Source organism: Lepisma saccharinum, chromosome 28 (genome assembly GCF_977018435.1).
Source record: "Lepisma saccharinum chromosome 28, izLepSacc3.1, whole genome shotgun sequence".
Lineage (NCBI taxonomy): Eukaryota > Metazoa > Arthropoda > Insecta > Zygentoma > Lepismatidae > Lepisma > Lepisma saccharinum.
The window spans coordinates 13,064,602-13,091,335 of record NC_139256.1 but is presented as its reverse complement, the minus strand read 5'-3'; the positions used below and the strand labels follow the sequence as shown (position 1 = coordinate 13,091,335).

General features: G+C 42.4%; 1 protein-coding gene across 3 annotated transcripts in view; it reads right to left on the bottom strand.

Moving 5' to 3' along the window:
* The window catches only part of Cph (BCL11 transcription factor chronophage), a 250,868-nt gene that overhangs the window by 78,060 nt on the left and 146,074 nt on the right, over positions 1 to 26,734 (bottom strand). For all 3 annotated transcript variants that reach the window (XM_083114222.1, XM_083114223.1, XM_083114224.1), the window contains one exon: positions 16,361 to 16,843. In XM_083114222.1, coding sequence (XP_082970348.1) covers positions 16,361 to 16,843 — 483 coding nt within the window. The remainder of the gene's footprint in view (positions 1 to 16,360; positions 16,844 to 26,734) is intronic.

Below are 26,734 nucleotides of genomic sequence, written 5' to 3'. Positions count from 1 at the left end.
CAGTTAACACTCCTTAAAATTCTGAAAAGCGAGATGGTTTTGACTAAAATATAAGTTTACACACTGAAAAACCATCGGTGTTGAACCAACACTGCCAATGGTCTAAGGAGGTCCAATCAGATTGTGGTCAACGTTTAACCTCGGTGGTGGTAACGATTGCAACCATTTATTTTAACGACAGTCTGTGTTACCTTAACACTTTTTTTTTTTTTTTTTTTTTTTTTTGCAGTGCACCCTCTCAAAAGGTTTCGTACAGGTTTTATTAGAAAATCCTGCGTGAATTACAGGTCAAATGTTTTATTCGTATTATATCTCATATTGTTTCTCAATAGTCAACTCATTCAAAGCATTTGCTATTCACATAATGTGGCACATTCTTCAACTGTTCAACTCTACAAAGTGTCCACTTCATGTGAACAGGAGTGTACATTGTCACGTTTCACTATGCTTCATGTTAACATTTGTCTTCTACAGTTACCAAATTTCATATTTGTAGCTTGAATTGTTTCCGAGATACTACAATTTAAGAATGTCTCTCTTCAATTATTTCACTTTGAACAAATCACAGTTTCGAGGATATCAATGCATAACATGAGATTGATTGCCAGAAATGGCTAGCGAGAACTCTCATTTGGCAGGTTTATGGATGGATTCGACCGTTACACAAGGGTACCTTCTGCGGCTTTGTTTTTCAATTCTTAAAATATTATCTTTGCAACATGATAATGCTCGTTCTCATTCCGAAATGAAGCTAGGAACATACAGTCGCGGTGTGACCCTTCGAGCAGCAAAAAATCATTGTCGCCTATCTTGGAACCGAAGCTCAACCGAAGTGCATCTTGCATCAGAGAGTGCCAGTTTAATTACTGGCAATAGCAAGGGTCGACATGGACCAGGAGCGAGCCCCTCGCCACTTCAAAGTGGATTGTCAACAGCCGTCGCTTCTTTCGCAGCCGCTTCAAAGCCCGTGATTGTGGAGGTCCTCGAGAACAGCCTGACCACGGGTTTCTCCGCAAACGAGGTGACTTAGCGCGCGACAGGTCAAACCTAGCGGAAACACAAACTTCAATTCCATCGTCGAACATGGCTGGGTGTGAACGTCCACGCAAGAAAGAAGGGGAGACCGTTTTCCCCCCTGCGTGTCATCAGGGATTGTAAACAGCCATGTACAAAAGAGTTGGTGAAAGGGATCCGACTCTTTGGACGTGGAAGGCGAACATTTTGGAGAAAAAGGTTTCGGGCTCGTGAATGTTAATCAATCCTGCTCTTTTCGCTACCCCTTTCGCGGCAACGAGAGGAGCTATCGATTAAATCAGTCCAAACATCAGGACTATGCAGCGTGTTCTTAAGGCTTCCGCGGTGCATAAGAACCTTATGGAGTCTGTGGTAGGAAGTGTCTATCCATGTTCTATATCTCGCTAGCGAATAAACAGTTGCGAAATGAAGCTTGTACCGACCAAAGTACTAACCGTGCCTATACATTCAATCAGGATCACTTCTCTGTACTGTAGAAACGTAGAGCGGGACTCAAACCTGGGCCTTTGGAATACAGTGCCCTTTCTGTACGGTTCATCTGGATCTTAGTCTTGCCCTGGTAAAGGGTCTTTCGAAAAACGCTTCTGAAGAACCAGAATTTAGAAAACTCCGATATGTATAGAATTCTGCGTGAGATTGCACTCTCCCAATGCATACGGTGGTACTGGGACATTACTTTCTACTAAAAGATATCTACAACTGTGAATGAACTCCAGTCGAAAGTTAGGTATGTTCAAGCGGAAAAGTTCATTGAATTTTTTTTATTTTTCTTCGCTTTTCTGCAAATTTTGGCTAATGGCGAAGATGAGGATGAATTGTGATAAGATGAAATGGATGAGAAAGACAAAGAGTAGAAGAGATGAGTGATGAGGAAAAAGTTAAGTTAAAGGGTGATATAAGGTGCTTTCTTAAGGTGTCAGGAAAGTATTGGCATGGGTTATTTTTTCGACTTCCTTTCCGTTAACTCTTCCTGTTCCACATCTATGTACACTTCCATAGCTTCTAATCGAAAGCTTTCCAGGGAATCTAGTAACTAAAGTCAAACTAGCGTATTGTAAACAACACAAAACTACGAACTGCAAGATTATGAATGACAACCCAGACAGTACACAACTATAGATATTATAACAAGACGTACGATTCTTCGCTACAATTTTTAGACAGTAACTTCCATTTACGTATGGGATATTTCTTTCCATGAAGCGCCCTGAAATCGTAATATCGGCCTCTAATATGCGGGTGCCCATATGTCTCGCCTTGTTTCGTTTAACCCCGCACGGGTGACTCCCAAGCGCAGGTGCATGGACACCAACACATCCCATATGACCTCAAGTCATAAGCTTCCAGCACTGATGCACACGTAGAAAACACAGCGAACTGAATTACATTTTTGCTTCTCTCGTCAACACCTTTAGTTAAGAAAATTATAGGAGAGGACAGACACAAAGTATTTCGTTCATCTAATACTATATAAGCCTGTGTGTGTGTGAAAGAGCTAGATTTATGCTTATTGCTATAAGCAAACGGTGACCTGTAATAACCTTGTACATTAGTGTAACATTGTGAGTTGACAGTTTTGATGTATCTTACTTCGCTTTCCTGCCACTTTTGGCTAATCGCGAAGTTGAGAATGAGTAATGATATGATGAAAGTGATGAATAGACTCACAAAGAGCACCTACCACAGGCCTGGATTCGAACCCGGGACCCCTGGCGTCGTAGCGCAATGTGTTAACCACTTCGCCACGGGGGGCGGCTTTAAATTAGATCGGTTTGTGGTAATTAAGGCATCATAACAATGCTCCATTGTAAATAATCCTTCAAGCACTTCAGGTATTCATTATTCATCCTCATCTACGTAGTCTCTCAGGAGATGAGGCAATGTAAATAAACTATAATGCAAAACTAAGACGGCCTATTTTAAAACAGGGTCTAAAAAATATTGAATTTATTCTTGTTCCAAGGTGAGGTCTTATCAAATCCTTTCCCGAACACGCAGAGTCAAATCAACGTTTTAACAAAGCTTTCCATACAGAGATCCCCAATGGAAGGCACAAAAGTGTAATCTCCAAGTAGCACAGTAAATCCCAAATTGAAAACTGCCCATATTCATTGGGACGTTGTCAGCATCCACCTCCCCACGTCGGAGGCAGTTTTCCGTATTATTCTGAGAGCTCCCGTCTGTAACAAACGTAACTTCATTATTTCATCATTTCCGGTTCTTCCGGAGCCCCATCTCAGGTGCATCCGCGGCTCGAAATTGCTAAACCACGCCCCCTTTAATAAACTCTCCGTCTTCCTCGACTGCCCAGTTCGTCGAGCTGAGCACACCTCACTTCGTTGTCCGGAGAAACTCTGTACTATGTTGTACACGATGGAACATTTCTACGGAACCTCCTCAAATTATCACTATAGTACCAGTATAGTGCTCGGAAAGTAATGTGTGTCGCACCGCGCTGTGCCACGGAGGCTGAAGGTTTTCAAAGTAATCGCTTCACACGTCTCTGTAATTTCAGGGATTCCGTTCTCCTTCCGCCTTATTCGTGATATTAGCGACTGTCAATTACTTGAAGCATGGCAGTTTTCTTGTCCCTCGCTTTGCAGAAGCTGGCGTCACGGTAGGTTGGCTCCGAGGCAATGGGATAATGGCATGGTCTTCAGGCGGGTGAGAGAGCACGCAAGCATTACGGCCTGCTGTGGGTGTTTCTTCTCCCGCGCGGTGCAAAGACAAGTCACTTAACATTACATTGCATGTTTCTTTATATATATATATATACACGCGCGCGCGCGCGCGCTTATACGCAAGTATACACGTGGAGATTGAAGCGGGTTTTCTTATGTGGGCAGTAGTTTAATGAAAGCGTGAGGTTTCGCTTTCTCATCTACTACCGAAAAAAAGTTCAGCCTTGCCTACAAACGTAAACATGGCGAATGACTCGTGTTCGATTACTTGAAAGAATGTTTTATACTAATTCTTTGTTCGTCGCTTTGCGTCCACTTTAGGCTAATCGCAACGATGAGGATGGATGGTGGTTAGATTCACGGACAGGACACAGAACGCAATACCCACATACACACAGAATGCACCAGAATGCATCGATTAATGCACTAAAGTGTGTTTTATGGTTTCTTCAAAGAATCAGATTCACATTTGATGCATTTGGGTGCATTTTTGTATATCGTGAAAGAAACACCAAAGTGCACCATTTGATTCAAGTGAGGATTTCTTTCAGTCGAGATGCACTTCAATGCATCAGTTGATGTTCCTTGATGCACATTCCTGTATCTCTTTGGATGATGTACTTAAACGTATGGTCTGAGCTACAGAGTTTATGTAGCTCAGACGAAACGTTGAAGTGCATCAAGGTGCATCAAAACGCATCAACTGATGCATTGAAGTGCATCTCGACTGAAATAAATCCTCACTTGAATCAAATGGTGCACTTTGGTGTTTCTTTCACGATATACAAAAATGCACCCAAATGCATCAAATGTGAATCTGATTCTTTGAAGAAACCATACAACACACTTCAGTGCATTAATCGATGCATTCTGGTGCATCAATCTATATGATGCATTTAGTTCTCTGAGTGTAGGATGATACTGTGGATCAAGGCGCCAGAACCTCGTTTGCCTGCAAGAATGACGTTTTCAATTGTACAGTGTTTTTATTTACTTGATTTGGTTTATTTTATTGGATTAGTGATGGCATGATGATACTGATGAAGGGACACTCACAAAGAACGTCCATGCCCAGTCCAAGATTCAAACCCGAAACTCCTAGTGTCGTAGCTCGCTGTGATAACAAATGTGCCACAGAGGTCGGAAGGTTGAAAAACGTGGAAGGGAAGTTTAGATAAGGTTAGCCTGGACACGCCGCAGTATTTCGTATATTGTCACAGAATTTGAGTATTTAAATCCACGTTATGCACATAAAGGCTACGCGGGACTAGACCTACAGTTTCAAGTGGAATCCGTATCACTATGTGCTGTACCACACCGGGTATCGAACCGGGACCCACTTATTAGAAGGCGACGGCGTTACCGCTACGTCATCTGGAAGGCCCCATACATTGCCAAAGAAGACTACACGCAAAAGTATATTGGGATGAAAGAAGTATGGGAAGACCAAGATTGAGATGGATGGATGATTCACCGCAACCGATTTGCGCACACTTTAGATCCAGAATTGCGCACAAATCTCACTGACCTGTTGTGCGCACAGGTTTTGATCCAACGTTGCCACTTTGATAGCTTTAAAATCTGTGCGCAATACTGTTTTCTTCTTTAGACAAGAAGAGAGAGAGAAATTAGAAATAAAATAGAATATATCTTAAGGATTAAATAAAATAATATAATTTGGCCAGTAAATGTAGCAAGTCAAGATAGGTTAGGTTAGGTTAGGCAAAACACAGCAAAAAAACGTGTAAGTCCACACACACACACACACACACAAACAACAGAAGTGAGAACGGCTTGAGAACATTTTACATCTGACAACATCGCCTCATTTTTTTGTGCGCAATCCTGTACATTGTGACAGCTTGTCAACGGCTTAGCAGATACCACTGATAAAACCGGAAAAGTGTGCGCAATCCGGCTGTAGCAGGATGATTGACTATTTGAGAGTGACGAAGACTTCAAAAGCTGAAGCAAAAGAGTTTCCGAAGACCCTTATTATTGAGAATGCCAAGGCTACAAGAGTTGCACTGCTAGATATTGATTCCAACAGGATATGCAGTGTGGTGCAGAGCAAACGTACCGAATGTAAAAGTAAAAGTAGGGGGGAAAGAAAGTGGCCATTTTTATTCTGGGTTGGCAAACATCGACAATTGAAGATTTGTTGCTTTCATTCACCGTGATATAATTGAAAGATGGAAGGCCTGTGTTGCTGCAGCCATGAACCTTCGGGTTTAAGAAGGCTAGGGAGTTAGTTAGTTAGTTAGTGATATAATTGAGTGGTGATGCTCTGGATAATGAGATCGGAAAATGTTTCCTTACCCAATACCAAAGTTCTGTTTCAAGCACACCAAGTTTGCGGTGCCTGCTTTGATCACTGAAGGACTAGCTTAAATCTCTGCCACAGCGTCGCCGCTAAGACGAGATGACCCCGTGACAACTTCCACCAGAAATTAACAATTCACGCTCTAGCAGGCGGAAGACGGCATCTTTCAATTCATGCGAGAAATTGGAGGAATTAACTTAGATCTTGGCAGTGGTCAGAGACTAATGCAAACCCTAAACTAGGGGATGTCTAAGTTTGACCAACGTCCACCCCCAAGGGACTTAAGGAGGACGTCTTCCACCATGTCCAGCATTTTGCGGTGGTTTCTCCGAGCGTGCTCCTAGCTGGGTCAATGTTTAATCCCCAACTCAGAAGGGGGAAGAAGATGCAGATTCACGTCTTACAAGGGGAGAAGAAGTTATCTCCACGGGAGAAGGGAGGCAAGGCTTGCGGAGGATAGAGGTAATCAGCAGTAATTGAATGCAGAGCGTAGGGACCGCGTTGTGCGGTTCAGATAGTTGTGGCAGGACATTAGTAAAGGCTGGTTATCTGGTCGAGTCAGCCCCGGAAGGAGTTTGCAGGAATCTCCCCCGTAGAAGAAAGCAGGTCACGCAAAGGGATTCGGGCAAATGGACAGCTCGAATCCTTGTGGTCACTTGCAGATCCGTTGCAAGTGGACCGTTCGAAATTGGAATTCTTCGAGGTGATGCTGATCGTATCTCCCACTGTTGCAGACCTTCGGTTCGAATCTGTTATTTTTTTCCTGCCCTGTCCTAGTTAATCCTAATGCTGCAGGTATGTCATTGATCATGGTGCAGCATCTGTACCACCTCATCTAGCGATGGGAGCCATTTTTAATCCATTTGACAACCAGAGAAGAAACTCGCGTTGAATTAACCAGCAAACAAAATGTGTCGAGGCTTCTTGCTTTGTACCCAGTTTCTGATTTATATCTGTCGGTCTGCGTGGTATAGCGGTTAGCACAATGCATTGTTGACACAATTCGAATCTCGTGCAATGAAATGTGGTTTCTTTATAGTTATTTTCTCATCGTCTCATCATAATCTTCATCGTCGCGATTGATCAGAAGAGAAAAGAGTCTGAAAATAACTAAAGTGCTATGTAAACTTGGACTACAGCTATTTAAAACGCATCTTGGTTCTAGCTGTCGTTAATACAAACTAAGTTCAGCTTCCGCTAAATATAACACATAGTAAGTTGACTAAGTTGATCTTCAGTTATGAATGACATACAGAAAGTTGAGTTCTGGGTACAGATATAACGGGCAAAGTTGAGCTGCAGGTACATATAAAACTGGCAAAGTTGAGCTTTGGGTACAGATATAACGGGCAAAGTTGAGCTGCAGGTACAGATAAAACTGGCAAAGTTGAGCTTTGGGTACAGATATAACGGGCAAAGTTGAGCTGCAGGTACAGATAAAACTGGCAAAGTTGAGCTTTGGGTACAGATATAACGGGCAAAGTTGAGCTGCAGGTACATATAAAACTGGCAAAGTTGAGCTTTGGGTACAGATATAACGGGCAAAGTTGAGCTGCAGGTACATATAAAACTGGCAAAGTTGAGCTTTGGGTACAGATATAACGGGCAAAGTTGAGCTGAAGGTACATATAAAACTGGCAAAGTTGAGCTTTGGGTACAGATATAACGGGCAAAGTTGAGCTGCAGGTTCAGATATCAGTGAGCAAGTTGAGCCATGGGTACGGTACGCGAATGTGTATAAAAAGGAATAAATGTAGAATGGAGGTTACTCCACTAAGAGTATGTCGAATGTGTGAACACATTGGATGATACCGACGACTTTGCCGAAACGGGACAACGACACCTCGCGCTTTTGTTCTGAATTCTACACCACAGAAGCCTCCAAAGCGACTTGACTCCTGCTATCTTCAGTGCAATCGAAGACCCCAAAATGCACTCAGCATCACCTCATTCCAGCGTCAAGATGAAACGGACAAAGCTATAGGCATTCTGAGGATTCATCGCCTTGAGCCAAGGCAAGGCGTTTCTTCCGCGAACCGCAGGGAGGAGGTTTCGTATCCGAAGACTAAAACAATACAGGCCGGAGGAAGCCCCCTGCTGTTGCCAGCCACATTTTGGGCGCGTCCGGTGTTTATTATCAACCTTGACGATCACTGGGTGGGCGAGAGTTGTCCGAGCTTCAAGGAAAGCTCAGGGAGGAAGGGATGTTAAAGCAGACGGTGTGTGTGTCCAGCACAAGCCTCGTAACCGTCAACGTTGAGTCCTGGCGCCTGAAAATATCGCCAATAAAGGTTTCCGGTTGGCTACGAGAAGTGAATCATCCTCTTTGTTCCAGAAGTGGTAAATGCAACTGCTGCAGTTTTAGACACGATTGCTACTTGGTGAAAAATAAGTCTCCGTTCCTTTTGGTATATAACCCTACAACTCAGCCTACAAAGCTAAAAAAAGGGGTGGCATGTCATCCTCTGACATTTCTATCACTGTCATATATAAATGAAGCTACATAATTCTGTATATCGAGTCTCCATTAGTCTGTCATAACAATAGGGTGTGAGGCGAAGACCCTCACAATCGTATCCGAAGTAGAAGGTCGAGTTAGATGATGTACTCATTGTGAATTTTTCTCCTGGAAAGTAATTTTTGCCACTATGATTATGGAAGAGCTTGCCCTAAAAGGGATTGAAAATATTGTAGCTATGCACTGGAATCGAACCCGTGTCACTCACTACAAGTTGTATCCGCAATTGTTTAGAAAGTCTCAGGGAATAACTGAACAATATCTCTGGGTTTAGTTACTGATACGAAGATTCTACCGCAGGTATTCATATATTTCTTACAAGTGAAACAATAAATAAATGCTGAATAAACATTAAAAAAATGTGACATTCTTCCTGCGTTTCTCCAAACCCAGAGCCAGGGATCCCAGAATCGATTCCCGGTTCCGCAATCTTCGTGCTTTAGCCCACGCCGACCTTCGCGGCGGAGTAGGTAGCACAGCGCGCTAAGACAGCAGAGGTCCTGGATTCGAATTCCGGCGTGAGCAGGGTGGTTACGTAAAGAAGCTGTAAGCCTGTACATTTTCAAGAAGCTTCAACCTGACCAAGAATCATTCACTTGTTCTACCAGGCGCTTGCTCCTCTTAGGTATTTCACATATGGTAAGTCAAGTGGTTAGCAGTCTTCCTGGAGTATTGGTGTAACAAACAAGCTAACAGGTAAACAGTGAGCAATTTGCTAACATAATAGGAAGCGATAAACTTGACGAATAGGGACAGAGGAAGTCTCCACTGCGAGAGCGATAGAGAAGAAGGGGTACTTTTTTGATTGACTTGGAAGACTTCAGGACTTCTGGTTTTCTTCGAACAGGGTGACTCCGCCTCACTTAGACTGACAAGCAGCCAGAAGCCTGGAGATCATTCTTTGGTTTGGGCATAAGTCTTCTAGTATTAGACTGGTAATATCCTAGTTTCACCACGTATGATTCAAGTTGGAAGGTTCTAAAATCCAAGTGCTGACTATATTTGCCATTACTGTATCTTATTTCAGTAGTACCTCTTGGGCAGTTACCATCACGCCAACTTGCTAGCGAGTAAGACTCTCCTCTGAGGATGAAGGAGATTTTAGTGTACATCACCCAATAAGTCAATCAGGAGTGGCTGGTTCGGTCCCTCATTCGAAAGGATGACATGGTTGTTTGTAAGTGTTGTTTCATCATATCATCCTCATCTTCGCGATCAGCCAAAAGTGGCAGTAAAGCAAGGTAAAACAAGCCAAGTCAATTAATCAGTCTTCAGTCCATGCATGGGGAAGTAGACATGAATAAAATTCAGGACGACCATCGCTTTTCTGCCACTTTAGGCTAATCGCAACTATGAGGATCAGTGATGAGTTGATGAACTTGATGGCGCGACACTCAGAAAGAACACTCATGCCCAGACCAAGATTCGAACCCGGAACCCCTGGACTGTGCTAACCACTCTGCCACAGAGATCGGCGGGAAATTCTTTAAGGTATTGCTTCTTAATACATAGCCTAAGCTTGTAAAGCGAAAGCTGAAACAGTGAAGAAAATCGTGAAAAATCGTGCATGCTTTGCACTTCCTGAGAACAAAACGTAGCTCGCTTCACGGTCAGCTTGTATGACCAGCCTCGTTATCATTTCTACGAGTCGGAGTCTCTTACTTCTCCTTCCGCACGCCAGGTACACTCTTCTGCTAAATCATGAAGCCACTACTCACGGCCAGAGTCCCCTGCAGCTAAGTGGTACGCAGAGATCCAAAGATTGTTATCTTCTCGCAGTAAATCACGGGAACAATAGATACCCAAGCACGAGAACATTAGCATCCAGTTGGTCAAATGAGGGGAATTAATGGTGGAGTAAGTGTTTGGTAGGTCGCTGCTCATCGGCAGAATTTAACGCTGTTTGCTTCTCACGTTTCTCCTGCTGATGCTTCACGCCTCCTGCATCCAAGAAGAGTAAATATCTTTGCAGTCTTGTCTTCTCAACTAGGAAGGGTTGCAGTGAGTCTTCCAGGGTGACCAGTTTTGACTGGGGCAGTCCCGTTTCAGAGGTGTGTCCCGGTCGCCCCGTCGGGAGAAACACTATTTGTCCCGTTTTATAAAGGTCTAAATTTGAGAGACATTTCATGCTAATAATATTGCTGATGTATTTTTTATACTAACGTTGTGGCAAAACAGCTGGATTGCATTTCAAGCAGTTCACAACAATCAAAATGCTCCATTGTCATCGAAATTGTTCGAGCAGGCAGCAGTGTATTGTTTACGTTTGCTCGTGTCGCGGATTATATTGTTTTGTGTGTGTTCCGTTATACTCAAATCTCGCGTTGTGTCAGCAGTGGCGCGATTAGGAGGGGGGCAACTCCCCCCACTTTTCCCCAGTACTATGCTAAATCTTATGTAGCAAGGGAAAGTAAACTGTCCTTGCGCCCCCCCTCCTACCACTTATTGGAACCTTACCCCCTCTAGTTTTGGAACCCAATCGCCGCCACTGTGTGTCATACATGTGGAGTTTTTCGAGGAGTTTTATGCTGAAGAATAAAGGTAATCTCAAGAAGACTGTTTCCGCTAAATACTTCTAGCATTCCTCAACTTCAACCAAAGTTTGATCAAAAGGCACAAGAAACACAATGTAAATCATACCGAGATTATAATAATACCCTTTGACAACGGGGGATCATATTCCATTTATTGTCTATGATGTATCATTTATGTGCTCGTGCTTTAATGAATAATAATAATATTTTAATAACAACAATTATATAAGAGAGGGAGAGAACTGACTTCCTTGAGCTGATACGTTTTGGGGTCACTGTACTACTCCATAATTGACCGACGTAACATCTGAACCCTGAAGAATGCCAATATGTATGCACAGATATAACAATATGGATCGAACCTTGTAGTTTGGAATGTGCCCCTTCTGGTGACCGAACCCAGACCCCCGGGTACAGGGCAGCGGCGCCGTGAAGACAAAAAGAAGGGCACCGGCTACAGGAATGGTGTCAGTAGGGTGATCACGCCTAACGCGAGGACCATTATTCGTGCAGTCGCCCACAAAGATATGTGACCTCGAATTGTCCATCATGGTGTTCTTCCACTTGGCTCTACCAAATGCCAGGTTCAGGCATTGAAAGAGACCGTAGCTAAGACAGGAGATGCCATATTGTCCAGATTGAGAACTCTGAAAACACAAACGGAATGAAAACAATTTACTTAACAGCTGCAATTGCAAGCATATATGTGCATCATGGCCGTCCGGGAGGGGGGGGGGGCAAGGGGCCACATCCCTCCCTGGAAAATGAATGTTACCATAAAGTTATATATTAAGCACATAAATTTAATTTCAGTTTGAGTAATGTATGTTAATTATTGCAAGAACATGACAATTTCAAACCGAAGGTTTTTTGAGGGGGCAACACTATTGAGGGGGGAAATGTGCTTCGTCCCCACCTGCCTGAAAAAAAATATCTTGCTTAGCTCTCCGTATGGATGTCAATGCACTCAATTGGTTCTTTCAGTTTTGGAACGACAATACACATTTTTCACTTTGAACCAAAAAAGCATTTAATTTGTATCACCTAGGACAGTCATATACTGGTAGTCATTACTAACGGGTATTTCCTACATACCATTCATGTCACAGGACTTTCTGTAAGTCAGTGAGGAATGGAAGAAAAAAGATAAACTGAAGACAGCAACCAATAGCATTCGTCAATTGAAGAAATGCTCTTTTAAGGTTTACGAATGACAACAATAACATAAAAGTTCCAATTATAATAAAAAAAATCTTATAAATTACTCCTCCTCCCTCGATTGAGATCAAAGAGGGGATATTCGTAAACGAGAGTGAGTTAAAAGACAGGCTCGTTCATTTCGAAAATCGTGACACGTTATCAATTATAATACCTCATATTTGGTTCTGTGGAAGTTGAAGATCAGGTTGTGCGAGATACATTTCTAGTCCAATCGGCAGTAATAGATCATGGCTTGTTAAATCACGTCGACTGTAACAATTTATCTCCGGAATAAATGATATTCCGTTATGTTGTGCAAGAACTTTAAAATGGCGAAGAGCCCAATGAGACAACACTGACAAAACTGCAGAACATTTCTTGGACATTGGCAACACCGATTGTTAGCAGGTTGAGGATCGAGTCCTTCCAGCGTGACATGAGAGTGACCTCCCCGAAGCCAATTAGCATGAAAAGCCTCTGGACAGGAGCTGCCGAACGGGAATGGCCTCAAGGCGAGCAGGTGACTGGAATGCAGCCGGGCGAACTGGAAGATCAAACTGGAGGAAACGCTGGAACAACAGGAGAGAAAGGATAGGCTCCACAACGGCGAAAAAAGATAAGATAAGCAGGAAAAGGAAATCAAGAGTACAAAATTTTGTGGCGGAGGGGAGGACAGGACCCAGTAAACAAGTGAGGACTTTCTTTTCGAAAAGGAAGAAGAAAAAAAGCAAGATTTATGCAACCAGATGTAACGGAAATGACCCCTTGTGTAGGATAAGTGCCTAATTCATAAATAAAGTTGTGCCTGGAAATATTGCCACGAGCGTGTAATTAGAGGAGTTGTCGGTGTTGGAAAAGATTTAGCCAAGAGGCTTTCCCACCTCTCGGGACTGTGACAGAGAAACAAGCGTCATTTTACGAGCCGTACTTGTGCTCCTAAATCTGCTCGTGTAGTACCCTCTGGCACAGACAAGTGCAAAATAAGAACTGGGCATTACAACTGCAGAGGATTCCAATACATTAAAGTTTCCTCGAATCTTCTGTTGGCATCTCAACGCTCCTCTATGTAAGAAAAGGGTTTGAATTTTGCTCAACGCTTTGGTTGTGAAGTGGCTGGGTGCCATACACTGCACAACACTCCAGAAGAATAAGGGATAAAAGATGGTGGTACCACAGGGGTGATAACGACATGAAAATCTTTGCGAGGGGAATTCTTTCCTTAAAATAATATAAAATTCAACATCTAAATATTTTTCTAATAATAATCCGTGGCTCGACAGCCCTTGAAGGGCCTAGGCCGTCTTCCGACTGCCAGTCTGATTCCCACAATGCTGCCTAAAGGTGTGGAGTTCTTCAACCGGTAATAGGGTGATGTGGGGGTCAGCACGTCGAACTCGCAGCCGTTATAGGAGATTTCCGAGACCGGATTACGCTACTCACTCGTAGCTCCCCAACTTTCTCACAATGGTGGGTTGCCACCGGTCCCATACAAAGACCGAAAACCCAGAGACTGAACTCAGGCGGACTCGAAACGGTCCACTTTGTGCACAAATAGGCTAATCGGGACTGGACCTACAATTTAAAGTGGGATCCGAACCACTGCAATTTGCCTCCACCGGGTATCGAACTCAATATCCCTTAATTACAAGTCAACGATGTTAGCACTACGTCATCGAAGAGGCCCTTTTGTTACTCGTTCAACCCTTTACAAGAAGAACAGGAAGAATTTAGGAGGGCAGATCAAGTAAAGTGTTCAGTAAGGCTAAATACAGTAACTTTTAGTAACAGTATCACGCTTTCATCATTAAGCCCGACCCTGTGGCCGAGTGGTTAGCACATCGCGCTGCGACGCCAAGGGTCCCGGGTTCGAATCCCGGTCGGGTATGGTTGTTTGTGAATGTCCATTTTCATCCATTTCATCACTCATCCCCATCTTCGCAAATTAGCCAAGAGGCACAAAACGCGAAGTAAAATAAACTAAATCAAAGTAAAGCAAAGCAAAGTAAAGCTTTCATCATTAAATACTTTGTGGGCATTATGACATGATCTGGGGGAACGCGTCATTGGCCTTGGTGGAATGGGAACCCTTGATAAAGGGTATGCAATGATGAGGATGGTTGATGATTAGATGAAACTGATGAAGGAACATCCGGGCCAAGACTCAAACCCGGAACCTACGGAAGGAAAGTGAATCGGGAAGGTGAGAAACTGAAAAATGCACCCCGCAGATGCAAATTAGTTTTAAGAGTACATGTTTTTTGCTGCAAATTGGCTAAACTTTAAGTGGAAATGTCCCTTTCAGTTTAAGTGTCACCGAAAGTACGGCCTTTCGACAATGCGAGGATTAGTTGATTGAAAGGAAGGATGTTCATAACCCAATGACAAGATCAGTAACAAAAAATACCACAACAATCCATGTTTCTGCACAGTATCGAGTATTCTACACATCATTAGCCGGAGAAACTTGAGGTAAAGGAGGAAGTGGCGAAAAGGAAGACAATAGAAGTGCAGAAACGGAAAATGGCCCTTGCTTCAAAAAAAAAAAAAAAAAAAAAAAAAAGAAAGGAAAAACCCCGCCCCCAAAGGAGCTCGCGGGGGTGAGTGGTGCCCGACCTTAGTCAACTGGCAACTATCCCATTCCAGCTTTTAACCTTGCCTAGTGCCTTAACTTTGCCTCGTAAGGCTGATTAAAGCGGCCGGGTTTGGTTGTAGCCAGGGGGTAGCCCTTCTCGGAGAGTCAAATCCAGATTAGTGCTGGATGTGGCCCCTTTGAGTAGACCTCCATTCATGCAGGCATGCACTAGTAGCTAACTACCTACAAGGATATCGGATTTCATGCTTCCTGGTTTATAGTCCTGTTTAAGAAGACTTTCACCAAGTGTCGAAATTAGGAAAGATGTTGAAAAAACTAGAAGAAAAAGAGAAGGGAAGCTCCGAGGGTAAAAACCGGCGAGCCAGCAAAAACCTCGGCTAAAATGGCCCTTGCTTCCTCTCACCTGTTACCAGCTGCTACCGTGTGTTACTTTTTTTCTGCCACTTTGGGCCGGTATCTATTGTGCAACTCTGGCTAAACATTATGTGCGACGTAATGCGTAGTTTCTTGCACCAGTTAGAAGCAGCTCATCCTCTACTTCGATTGTGGACCATGAGTGCCTGGCGTATATGATCGAGTAGATACATTCAGGGTTAAAAGACCGTTCCAAAAACTTCCGTTAGATTCAAATCACTTTACTTTAAAACGCAATACGCTATGATATAAGGATATTCACCGCAATAATATCCGAACGTTAGTGTAACGTATTGTATGCGTTCTTCTGCTGCTCCAGAGTGCAACATAATTCGTGGCACTATGTTTCCTTAATTCTTTGTGGCAACTTAGTTGTATACGATTCACAGTATGTTCGCAGAGACTTAAGTTTCATTTATTTCTTATCCGCGCCATCTATCGTCAATTTTTTCCGTTATGAATTATATCTTTCTTGGATAAGCTCCGCATATTGTGTATGCTGCTAACAAAAAATGGCATTATTTGACTATGAAGTGGGTGCTGAAACGGACCTAGGTGAAAATGGAAATGTTTTCCCGTTTGAAGCATTTACTTTTGTCATTTTTTTCCGTTTGCCACTTTTACTTTTGTCATTTTTTCCGTTTGCCACTTTTACTTTTGTCATTTTTTCCGTTTGCCACTTTTAATTTTGTAATTTTTCCGTTTGCCACTTTTACTTTTGTAATTTTTCCGTTTGCCACTTTTACTTTTGTAATTTTTCCGTTTGCCACTTTTACTTTTGTAATTTTTCCGTTTGCCACTTTTACTTTTGTAATTTTTCCTTTTCCCACTTTTACTTTTGTAATTTTTCCGTTTGCCACTTTTACTTTTGTAATTTTTCCGTTTGCCACTTTTACTTTTGTCATTTATCCGTTTGCCACTTTTACTTTGGTTGTTTTTTCGGTTTGCCACTTTTTATTTTGCCATTTTTACCCGATACCGCTGAAAGTGTTGTTTCTATATTGAGACAAACAAACAAACAACAACCAAGAGATGTAGAGACCAAAAAAGACTTGAACGTACCTGAATTGGTGGTGTTGGACTCGGCGTCCGCCACATGTTTCCTAGCGTCCCTGTCGTCGATGTCCAGCCTCTCCTGCTTGATCCGGGGCGGCTTGACGTCCTGTTCGTCCTTGGTGGGGGTCTCGCGCTTGGGGACGGCGTTGCGGTCGTCCACCGGCGAGAAGTTGGGCGTCCTCGTCGGCGGCGGCGTCCGGAGCAGACGCTCCTCCACCTTGTCCAGGGACGCGGCTGCCGACGGCGCGGGCGTCTTCTTGCTGTTGATCGGCGCCGAGATGCTCGGACGCCGGGTGTTAACGCTCAGCGGGAGGGCGCCGCCGTCGTCGCTGTCCGTGTTGGCATCGTGGTCTGCGAAGGCCGCCAAGGAGTAGTTCTCCTTGTTGCAGTTCAAGACTTTATGCTGGATGAACTTCACTATGTCCGCGAGGGCAAACGGCTTCTGGCAGATCCCGCACGTTAGGATGTCCTGCACAACCTCGGATTCCGCTGCAAGAGAGAAAAACTTCCTTAGATTGCATTCGTGGACCTATTTCCTTAATTGTAACAACAAAAAGATACGTGAATACATACTAAAATATAGCACTAACAATAAGAACAGACGCCAGGATTACAGTATATGGTGCCACAGAGAGACAAGTTCGTTTTAAAAAATATGGTAACCAAATATTGTAGGCAACAAACAAGCGATTCTTCACCAGAACAGTGCTCGAAGTGAGGGTATACCCAAGCTTGAAAAATTTTCGCAAAGCATTTCCCCAGCTGTCTCATTGCACCATGGTAGCATCCCCCAGTTAAGACCAAGGCTCGACCAAACATCCTCCAACATAACATTTGCAACTTCCAGCGCTGACCAGATCACATAATTTTAGTAATCGTACAAATATGCTTGGAGTTACCAAAAAAATTGTCAAATGCAGTAATGGCTACCATTTTTTCTATCTTACGGTCGTCAAAAAAAACTTAATCAAAATTGTTTTGTTGACTCAAGCAAATCCATTTCTTTCAATAACGCAACACCAAACATGGTCTTGCAAATACTCATATAATAGACCACTTTTTTGTGGTAATGCGGAACTGATGTTGTTCAGCACCATTATTAGTGTCTTGTTACACAATTGGCATACGTAGTCAGCGATTACAAATTTGCGAATCTTATGCTCAGGAACATATTTTAAGAATGTTAAATTCATATCATTTGCTCTAACATTTGGAGCAAAACAATAATATTTAGACGGTGTCTTGGGACAGTGTGTCCTACTGTATGCTATATACCTAAATCCAAATTTGGGGTACCGGTCCTCGTGGCTGAGTGGTTAGCACATCGCTCTGCGACGCCAGGGGTCCCGGGTTCGAATCCCGCTCGGGCATGGTTGCTTGTAAAATGTCCATTCTTCAATTTTATCATTTCATCACTCATCCCCATTTTCGCAAATTAGCCAAGAGACACAAACCGCGAAGTAAAATAAAACAATCAATCAAATAAGTTTGGGGTCATGTCTAACTCTCAAGAAAGGCCTGGCGGCCATAAATGATGTTAGAGGTCCAACATAAGCAGCGCAGCAAAAACACTAACACTAAAGATTGGTGGAGAACTAAATTTCGTCTATGTAATCACATCATGAGGAGCATGGAATACAACAGTCGTAGACTTAAATTGTTTTCATATGTTATTTACATCGAATAACAGTGTGAAATTGGTCATAGATTTCAGCTCTACGTATGCATGCAGGTATACTGGTTGCAATTTTCTACCTCCATAGTTTGGTCACTACAATGCAACTGGTAACAAGCACACCGAAAATTTGAAGCTAGGCTCTTACTAGCTTCGTATCGAGTTGGGCCAAACCAAATTGCAAATCAAATAGATCATACCTTAGTTAGTTAATTTAGTAGTCAATTGTCAGCCATGTGTCTAGAATTAGTATCCTGATTCTCTTAGCCACTCGCTTTTTTTTAGAGAGAGAGAGAGAGAGAGAGAGACGTCATAAAACGAACCGAAAGTCTCTGAAAACTACCACCTTCGACTATAAAACCGCTGAGTTATTATCTTCAAATTTCCTTATCAGCGTTTCGCTTTCTCGCCCTTTTTAGTCTTCAACCCTTCCTCCATCCGTATTTTTTGCTCTCGAGGGTTCATGGGTGTTCTTTTTCACCCCTTCCCTTAACGTCACTGTTCAGAATAAAGACGTTCCAGTTCTTAACAGTGGGCCGATCGGAGAACGAAAAAAACGAAGTAGTATTAATTACAGAGAAGACAAACGTTTAACAAAGACGTGCGACTTGGTATGAATTATGTTTTGACGTTTAGATCATCTGCATATTTTTTTTTTCAAGAAATAAATAATCTGGCCATCGAAATATTTATATAAAATCAGATAAGAAGATTCCGGAGACTCGAAACCTTTCTCCCTGTAAATGACTGTTTTTTTTAAGCTCTTGGGATCCGCTGATGGCGAATTCTTTTGTGGGCTGTCGCGTGCGGCGTGTTGGAGTGAGCCCTTCTGGCCGACCGCTGGAAGCAGATGGTTAAGTGAATGGGAGCTCTTTGTAGAACCCAGCCGTCAAAAGAGTCGAGATAAAGATCGGATGGTACATCGGCTCGCCTTGATGCAAACCGCCATTTTAACTACTTGAAGAACCAATCCATTTTTTCTACCTCTTGGATCGTCCAGAACGATGACATGGTAATTAGGAGCCCAATCTGGTCCAATATTTGTTACCGCGTTGCAATTGGTGGCTATCCTCCAATTAGCCAACAAGTTTGCTTCTTCCAGCAAATGCCATCATGGTTCTTTGTTTTCCTCTTCCATCACTCCGCACATTCTGGTTTGGTAGCCAATCAGCGGATTGTAAATGCCTAATTATCCCATGGACCTATTGAACAATTTGTCAAAGCCAGAAATGCGGGGATTGCTTGCGATCTAGCTTTACGAAAATGATAAAAGACAGAGTTGAAGGAAACCTGAAGTTTGAGGTTTCAGGAACCCCTGGGTGGTTTGAACTAATATCCGCTGAAACCTTTCATAAAAATAGACGAATATGTTTGGTAAGGACACTGATTTGATACTGATAAGACCATGTCTGTGCTTCTAGTCACATCCGATGGCGTAGTAGTAACAGCGTCGCCTTTTCATCAAGGGGTTCTGGGTGTACCTAATGGAGGCACATAGTTCTTTGGATCCTACTTTAAACTGTAGGTCTAGTCCCCATTAGCCTTTCTGTGCATAAACTGGACTTGAAAACAAACCAAAACCCACCAATTTGTATTACTTTGTATTGTAGAGTTAAGTCCACAAGTCCAACAATATACAAGTCGCCACGTGAGTTTGAGTTTTAGGTCTGTTTTATGCACATAGGCTAATCGGGACTAGACCTACAGTTTAGTCAGATCGGAACCACTATGTGCCTCCACCGAGTATCGAGTCCGAGACCCCTGATTACAAGGCGACAACATTACCACCACGCCATCGGGGAGGCCCAAGTAAACCAGTGAAATAACTGTTGACAGTACATTTCCTACATTCTCCTATTGTATAGGTTGCTGTTATTGTAGAGACGATAATACAATAGTTCCAACATCCAATGTCCAAAATTTAACATTACTGGGTTGTTCTATCACATCGACACATATACACACAGAAATATTATTTTGTAATTCACCTGTAATTGTAAATCTTCTGAACATAAATAAATACTGATATAATTCTAAAAAGCTTTGAATCAAGCTTAGTACTCTCTACCAGTATGGACCAATCATATTCAAGGATTGTTCCTTTATTCGGAATTGCATTACCTCTACCACATGTAGATATCTTAATTTCATCACGAATAACTTCAAGACAAAGCAATGTTATCACAAAAATAACCTCTTGGTATCGCTAATTCTGGTTCACCTTTCCAGGAACATATTTTATATCTGACCTTCGTCAGGAATCGAACATCTGTTGCCAACAGCTCTGTTTTCTTTAAACTGAACCAATTATTGCCTATCTGGAATTTAGGTGCCTTGAAAGAAGATAACACGGCTCATAGGCAGATGGGGGTCTTAAATTTGGGAAGTGGGCGTCCATTTTAAAAGAAAGGAAAGTCGGAAAACCAACAGCTTTTTGGAAGAACGGCGACTGGGGTTTTACCTGAACAGAATAAATTATGCTGATCACAAACAACTGGGCTGAAGAGGAAGGTGAAGTACACAACACTCTGATCTGTAAAAGACATGTACTGTAGTCTATTTGTACAGATTACAGCTGGGGCATTACTATGCTATCGTAGTAGTTTTGTGATGCCTGATAGAAGGGTTGAGAAGAGGAAGAAGAATATGCGAAGAAAGACTGTGTTGGTATAGATTGTGTTTTGTCAATGAGATTATTGTTTACGTAGATTGTAATGTGGAGTTATAACAGAACCACTATTGTTTGATTACATTAGTGCAAAAGGACAGTACAACATTATTTATTGGAACTCCGTGTTAGAATTTCCATAACAACAGTCTCAGTGACGAACTCAATCCATACCAACGCAGTCTATCTACAAAATCCCTTCTTCTTTTTCTTCTCAACACTTCTTTGATTTGATTTCTGTTATTTAGCGTCGCCTTTCTGCCACTTTTGGCTAATCGCGGCGATGGGTATGAACGGTGATGTGATAAAATTCATGAAGGTACACTTGCAAATATCCACCCATGGCTGGGACTCGAATCCGAGACCACTGACGTTGTAGCGCGCTGTGCTAACCACTCCGACACGCATGTCGGCTTTCTCAACACTTTCTCAACCTATCTTCTATTACCAAAGTGTAGACAATATCTATGCAATCCAGGAATGCTCTCAAGAACGTATCTTAATTTCAGCATTTCAAATGTCAGCACAGTTCTACGTACGGTTTCCCAGATGGAGTGGATCCATATACAACAAATATAACTTAGAGCTAAGGATTGATTGACTGATTGGTTGATTTGGTGTTTTAAGTCCATTTATGCACAGTAAGGCAAATCGGGACTAGACCTACAGCTTATAGTGGGATCCGAACCACTATGTGCCTCCACCGTAGAGGGAAAGACAATTTTACAACAGTACTACTTTGCGTTGACGTTTCTTTGGTACAAAACTGGTCAGTAATACGAAAGATACCCTCGCTTCTTACACACCCGTAAAGAACTTCTGTTTGTATGCTTTGTAATCAGTGTTTCTGAAGAGCCGTGCACAAAAACCTTTCGGCGGTGACTGCCGAGACCGATGTTTGAATGGTTTTGATAATTCGGCACTTGTTCGTCTGCAAAGGAAGTGGGCACTCCATGTTGGAGTACCGCCAGACGATTGCTAAGCAAATACATTTTGCAAACACAGAAGAAAGAGTGGGGAGCGAGTGACTGTTTCATTAATAAACCGTGCTGGGTTGTTTCGGCTGAGTCCAGCGGGATGTAGGGTAACTGTGGCGCTAAGTGTCTTGTTACTGCGAAACAATTGAAGCCTGTAGGTGCTGAGGCAACAGGGAAAACTGTTAGGCACCACGCTGGGCACCGCGTACTGGGACTACAACAAGAAACACGAGGACCACCCATCGAGCTTGTCCGAGCGGTTGATGCCGTGTTTTTACAATTGTATTTTCTCCCATTTGCCTACGTGCACGGTGCCCCATGTGTGGCCGCAATACTCATTACAGAACCGCAGGGATCCCCTTGGCATTACAAACACCAAAGCTTCCTCCACCGGTGTAATGAGGCTAAACGCTCTGTCCGCAAGTACGGCGCTCTTCTCAGACTGTTTAGCACTTGAATAATTTCGCTCGCCATGTTTTAGCTGGAAGGACCCATCTGTTGAGTTTCGCATTGTCTTTTCTCCAATCTTCCTCTTCCATGCCTCATCTCGCTTTGGCAACATCCTCGTTGTCATTGTGTTTGCAAAAAGAGACTCGAAACCACGTTGCAGCAGCCGTGGGTAAACAGGAGCTATATTTTTCAAGCGACTCAACAATACCATTATCACTAAAGGGAGCTCGAGTGTTTGCCGAGTGTTTCTTATGCCTTCAAACAAACTCTGCGTTTATTGGTTTGTTGACATGCGGGGAAACGTTGTTTAGGACCACGGAGGACATCAACGAACAGCCCACGCAGTGGCGAACTAATGCCTTTAGCTTCTCCGCTCGTGGACTTTCACATTCCTGCGTCTTCATCATCGCAGCTCGGACCACGGTTCCTCATTGCCTTTCCTCATCCATTGACGGATGTCCCCGTGTCTTAACGAAAACGGCGCACCCTAATGTTAGCAACAGCAATGTATTCATACAAAGGAACATTCAGAAATCGGCATCAAGATCAAATTGCATTTTGTTGGTCTAAGAGGAAGGGGAGTTGGTGCGTAACGTGTTACATGGTCTCAACCTCGAGTCCTGAGTAAAATCACTGATATTTCTTCTCCTTTTGTCCTACATCCAGTTCTTCCTCACAGCTGTGATTGACCTAGATAGGGGATGAAGGTGAGTGTGTACATAACCCAAAATTCATGCATTTAATTCAGCTTTGTAATAGAGACTGGAAAAGTAAATGCATCATCTGAAACAAAAATGCATCAAGCCTCTAGCTCAGACCAACTGTTTAAATGCATCAAGTCTCTAGCTCAGACAAATTTTTTAAATGTATCAAGTCTCTAGCTCAAACCAACTGTTTAAATGCATCAACTCTCTAGCTCAGACCAAATGTTTAAATGCATCATCGAGAAGGATACAGCAAGATGCATCAAAGTGTAGTTCGACATAGAAAGACTTGCATCATATGATGGTACTTTAGCGTTACCTTTGCAAATATGTATACAAATTCATCAAACCATAAAAACCTGGTTATGGGCAATGGTCAAAAACACACTTTAGTACAACAATCGATGAGTTTCTAGTACATCAAATAGACATGCATTTAGTTTTCTCTGTGTGCAGTTAAAAGTGGGATTGAACCCAAGGCCCTTCGATCTAATTACGCCATCGGGGAGTGCAAAACATCAGACAACATTTCGCTGATATTCTGTCTAGAAGCATTGAATAAGATCTTTTTTTTCGGGAAGAAAAATTCCAGTACTCTTCAAGTTGGTTTGTTCTTGTGTTCATCATAAGAGATACGTACCGCCAGAAAAGAAGCACTGCATTGAATGATGTATAAGAAACACATGCTCTAGAGTTAGGTGGGACAGGGTATAGGACAGAATTCTATCACACTATCATAGCGAGTAGCGTAAAAAGAAATTGCCTGCACAAATATGGCCTCTGACAATGCACGCAGGTTCCTCACTGCTTGACTTACAAGCTCGATGCGAGTTGTGTAGTTTTATTGACTCGACATATTCCTCTGTTTGACACAAACGGAAACAAGATCAGACGAATGATCCGCTAACGTGCATCTGAAAGGGGCCACCGAAGGTAACGAACAGCTACGTAAAAGGAGGGGGGATGACACAGGAGGAGAAGATTGAGCAGGGGCGGGAGAATGCTAGGACAATGAAGATCTTCGTGAGCGATAAGAGAGGCGATGACTGGATGCATGAATATGGAACAGCAAAGATATTGCTGTGGGTAGAAACAAATTGAACAATTGGGAAGTCATCGGTTCCTTATATTCCGTCTCTTGCCTTGGGCGACATTGTCTGGATGTCCTCAATCCCTGCAGATTAATTTCTATTTTTGTTTCTTCGGACTTGGTTTCCACAAGCCCACCCCATGGTGATATTCGTTACCAAGATGACGGTGATCGATATTATGCTGAAGGACTTCTTTCTTTTCTTTAATATCCAGCTACGTTACTGCAGAAGGGGTTTAAAGTGTCGCAAAATTGGACCTTGATGGAGGAAGGCAGCTGTGAAATGAGGTGAATCATCGCTCTGGAACATAGGTGTAACTTGAGGGGGGCACTTGCCCACCCCGGTTTATTAAGGGTGTTGTTGTTAACGTCCTGTGACCTGAGGAGCAGAGTAATGGGTATTTTTATGGTGTTGCAAATATTATTTTCAGTTATAAACAGTAACTTTATGCACCCTCCCCCCGCAAAGTTAGCTCCCAAGTTACGCCCATGCTCTGTAATACAGGGGCTCGCTGTTTGAAGGACTTCAGTACACCACCATGGGTGTAGCCAGAAATTTTTGTGTGGTGGGGATCAGGCCGTTGATAAAAATTGAATAGTAGAAGTAATAATAATAATATTCTTCTTCTAATAATAATAAATTTATTATTACATTATTTTTATATCCTTGATGCTACTCTGCACCAGATGAGTGAATATCTAGCATAACTATTTTCATAATTTCCTTTCATTTCATACTGTTTAGAATTCTGAAATGCAGTTATTCTATGTTCTTCTAACTGGTACACACCTCGTTCAAGAAGAAGCTTTAAATGTAAGGGGGAAATTTTAGTCGAAGCTTCTGTTGTGTGACCTCTCGCATGAAAAAACTAATTTTTGAGATTTTCGAAACTGTAGAACCATTGGATTAAATGGTAGAACATGAAAATTAAGCATCTTCTCGTTTTTCACACTTAACTGTTTCAATATAATGTAATTTTCTTCTTTGCATATTCTGTTCAAGTACTAAGTAACTGAACGTTGTGTTATTAACAATAGAAATAACTAGCATTCTCTTTTTATGTGTCTTGAACGATTCCAATTTTCAGCGGGGGGGTCGATGGGTCAGTTAGGGCGTCCCCCCAAGACGCTCATAAAGTTTGCCAAGAAGGACACGTCAGTAGGAGATTCCCCGACAGCGAGCTGGTTAACTGTGAGCCTTAAGAAATAAGGATTTCTGTCTTCAGTTCCCAATTGAGAACAGTATTTTCGTTTTCTACCATTTTGGCTAATCGCGACGACGCGTGACGATTAGACGAAACTGATGTAGGGGCAGTAACCAGTGATGTGCGTGTACGCGTAAACAACGATAGTCTACATTCTACACGTAGACTATTTTATATACGTAGATGATGTAATCTATGTAAACAACATGGCGAAAGGTGATAACTTAGCAAGGCGCGCCGTGGAATAAAAATAATATTATACTGCGTATCAGTTGCTGATGTGTGGGGAGAACTTTTCATACTCTTTCTTCCAAATTTGAACAATTTCTCACCTAGGAAAAATACCTAACATAAGAAATATTCTAGTGTTTTATAACGAAAAGACCACTCTTGCCTCACGACTGCCATCTGTTGTTGTTTTTTGCATACTATTTATCTTCTTGCATAGTTGATGAGAGAAGAGAAGAGAAATTTTGTTGTAAATAGGATTCTTTTCAGTTTGTTAGGAAACAATATAGTTCAAAATGTCACTTTTCTTTCATGAAAGCCTTGAAAATTAATTTTAATTGTCTACGTAGTCTATGTAAACTACAACCCAATGTAATCTACGCGTAGATTACGTGTAGAGAACGCATGTAGACGTAAACTTATAGTCTACGGCACATCACTGGCAGTAACTAAAAAACACCCATGCCCAGGCAGGGATTCGAATCCAGGAACTTCTATGGCGAGACGGACTTAACGCACTCGGTCACCCAGTCGACGATATTGATAAAATTTAATGGTGGGTGTGTTAAAGGAATCCTATTTATTTTCCGGATATGTCATCACATCGTTCGGTACACACAAAGCCAATTCCGCACCTATTCCAATGGTTTATCAGTACATAGAGATAATTTTTATTACCCGTTTTATGTCCCTTCAAGTTTACATACGCGAGATTCCTCGCATGCTTATGGAAGGTGAGAACGTTGCTTAATCGGTGCGGTATCCTAGTGATTACACGAGGGCGCCCGCAAATGGGGGCAGAGGGAGAACTTGCCGTTCCTGAAAAGTCTGGAAAAAAAGTGCATGCAATATTATATTGCAAATAATATTGTATTCCGTAATTTAGAGGCTGTAACTTACAGCAAGTGACCGCCATATCCTACAAAATAACAACTGAACGTTTCATCTGAATCATGTTATCAAGGGGTCCTGCGTTCGATACCCGGCGGAGCCATATAGTAGTTCGGATCCCACTTTAAACAGTAGGTGCAGTCCCGATTAGCCTTACGTGGACGGACTTAAAACAGCAACTCAATCAATCATGTTGACTACCGTACGGTGCCATTAAGGATAGCAGATTATGTCGCCTCTGATGTCAAAAGTACAATAATACAAAGAGGTGTTCATCAACGAAGTGATAGATGCTTGTGGAAAAGAAGTCAGTTTTTACTTAAATTAGTGGGCTCAAATCTGAACTTGTCAGCAACGTTAAGGGATTTTCACTTCAATCGAAATGTTATTATTTTGTAAAATAATAATAATAATAATAGTAATAATAAAAGCTAAAATATAAGTTTCTATGACTGTAGGGAAAGATGTGACATCTTACTCTGAGAAAAAATC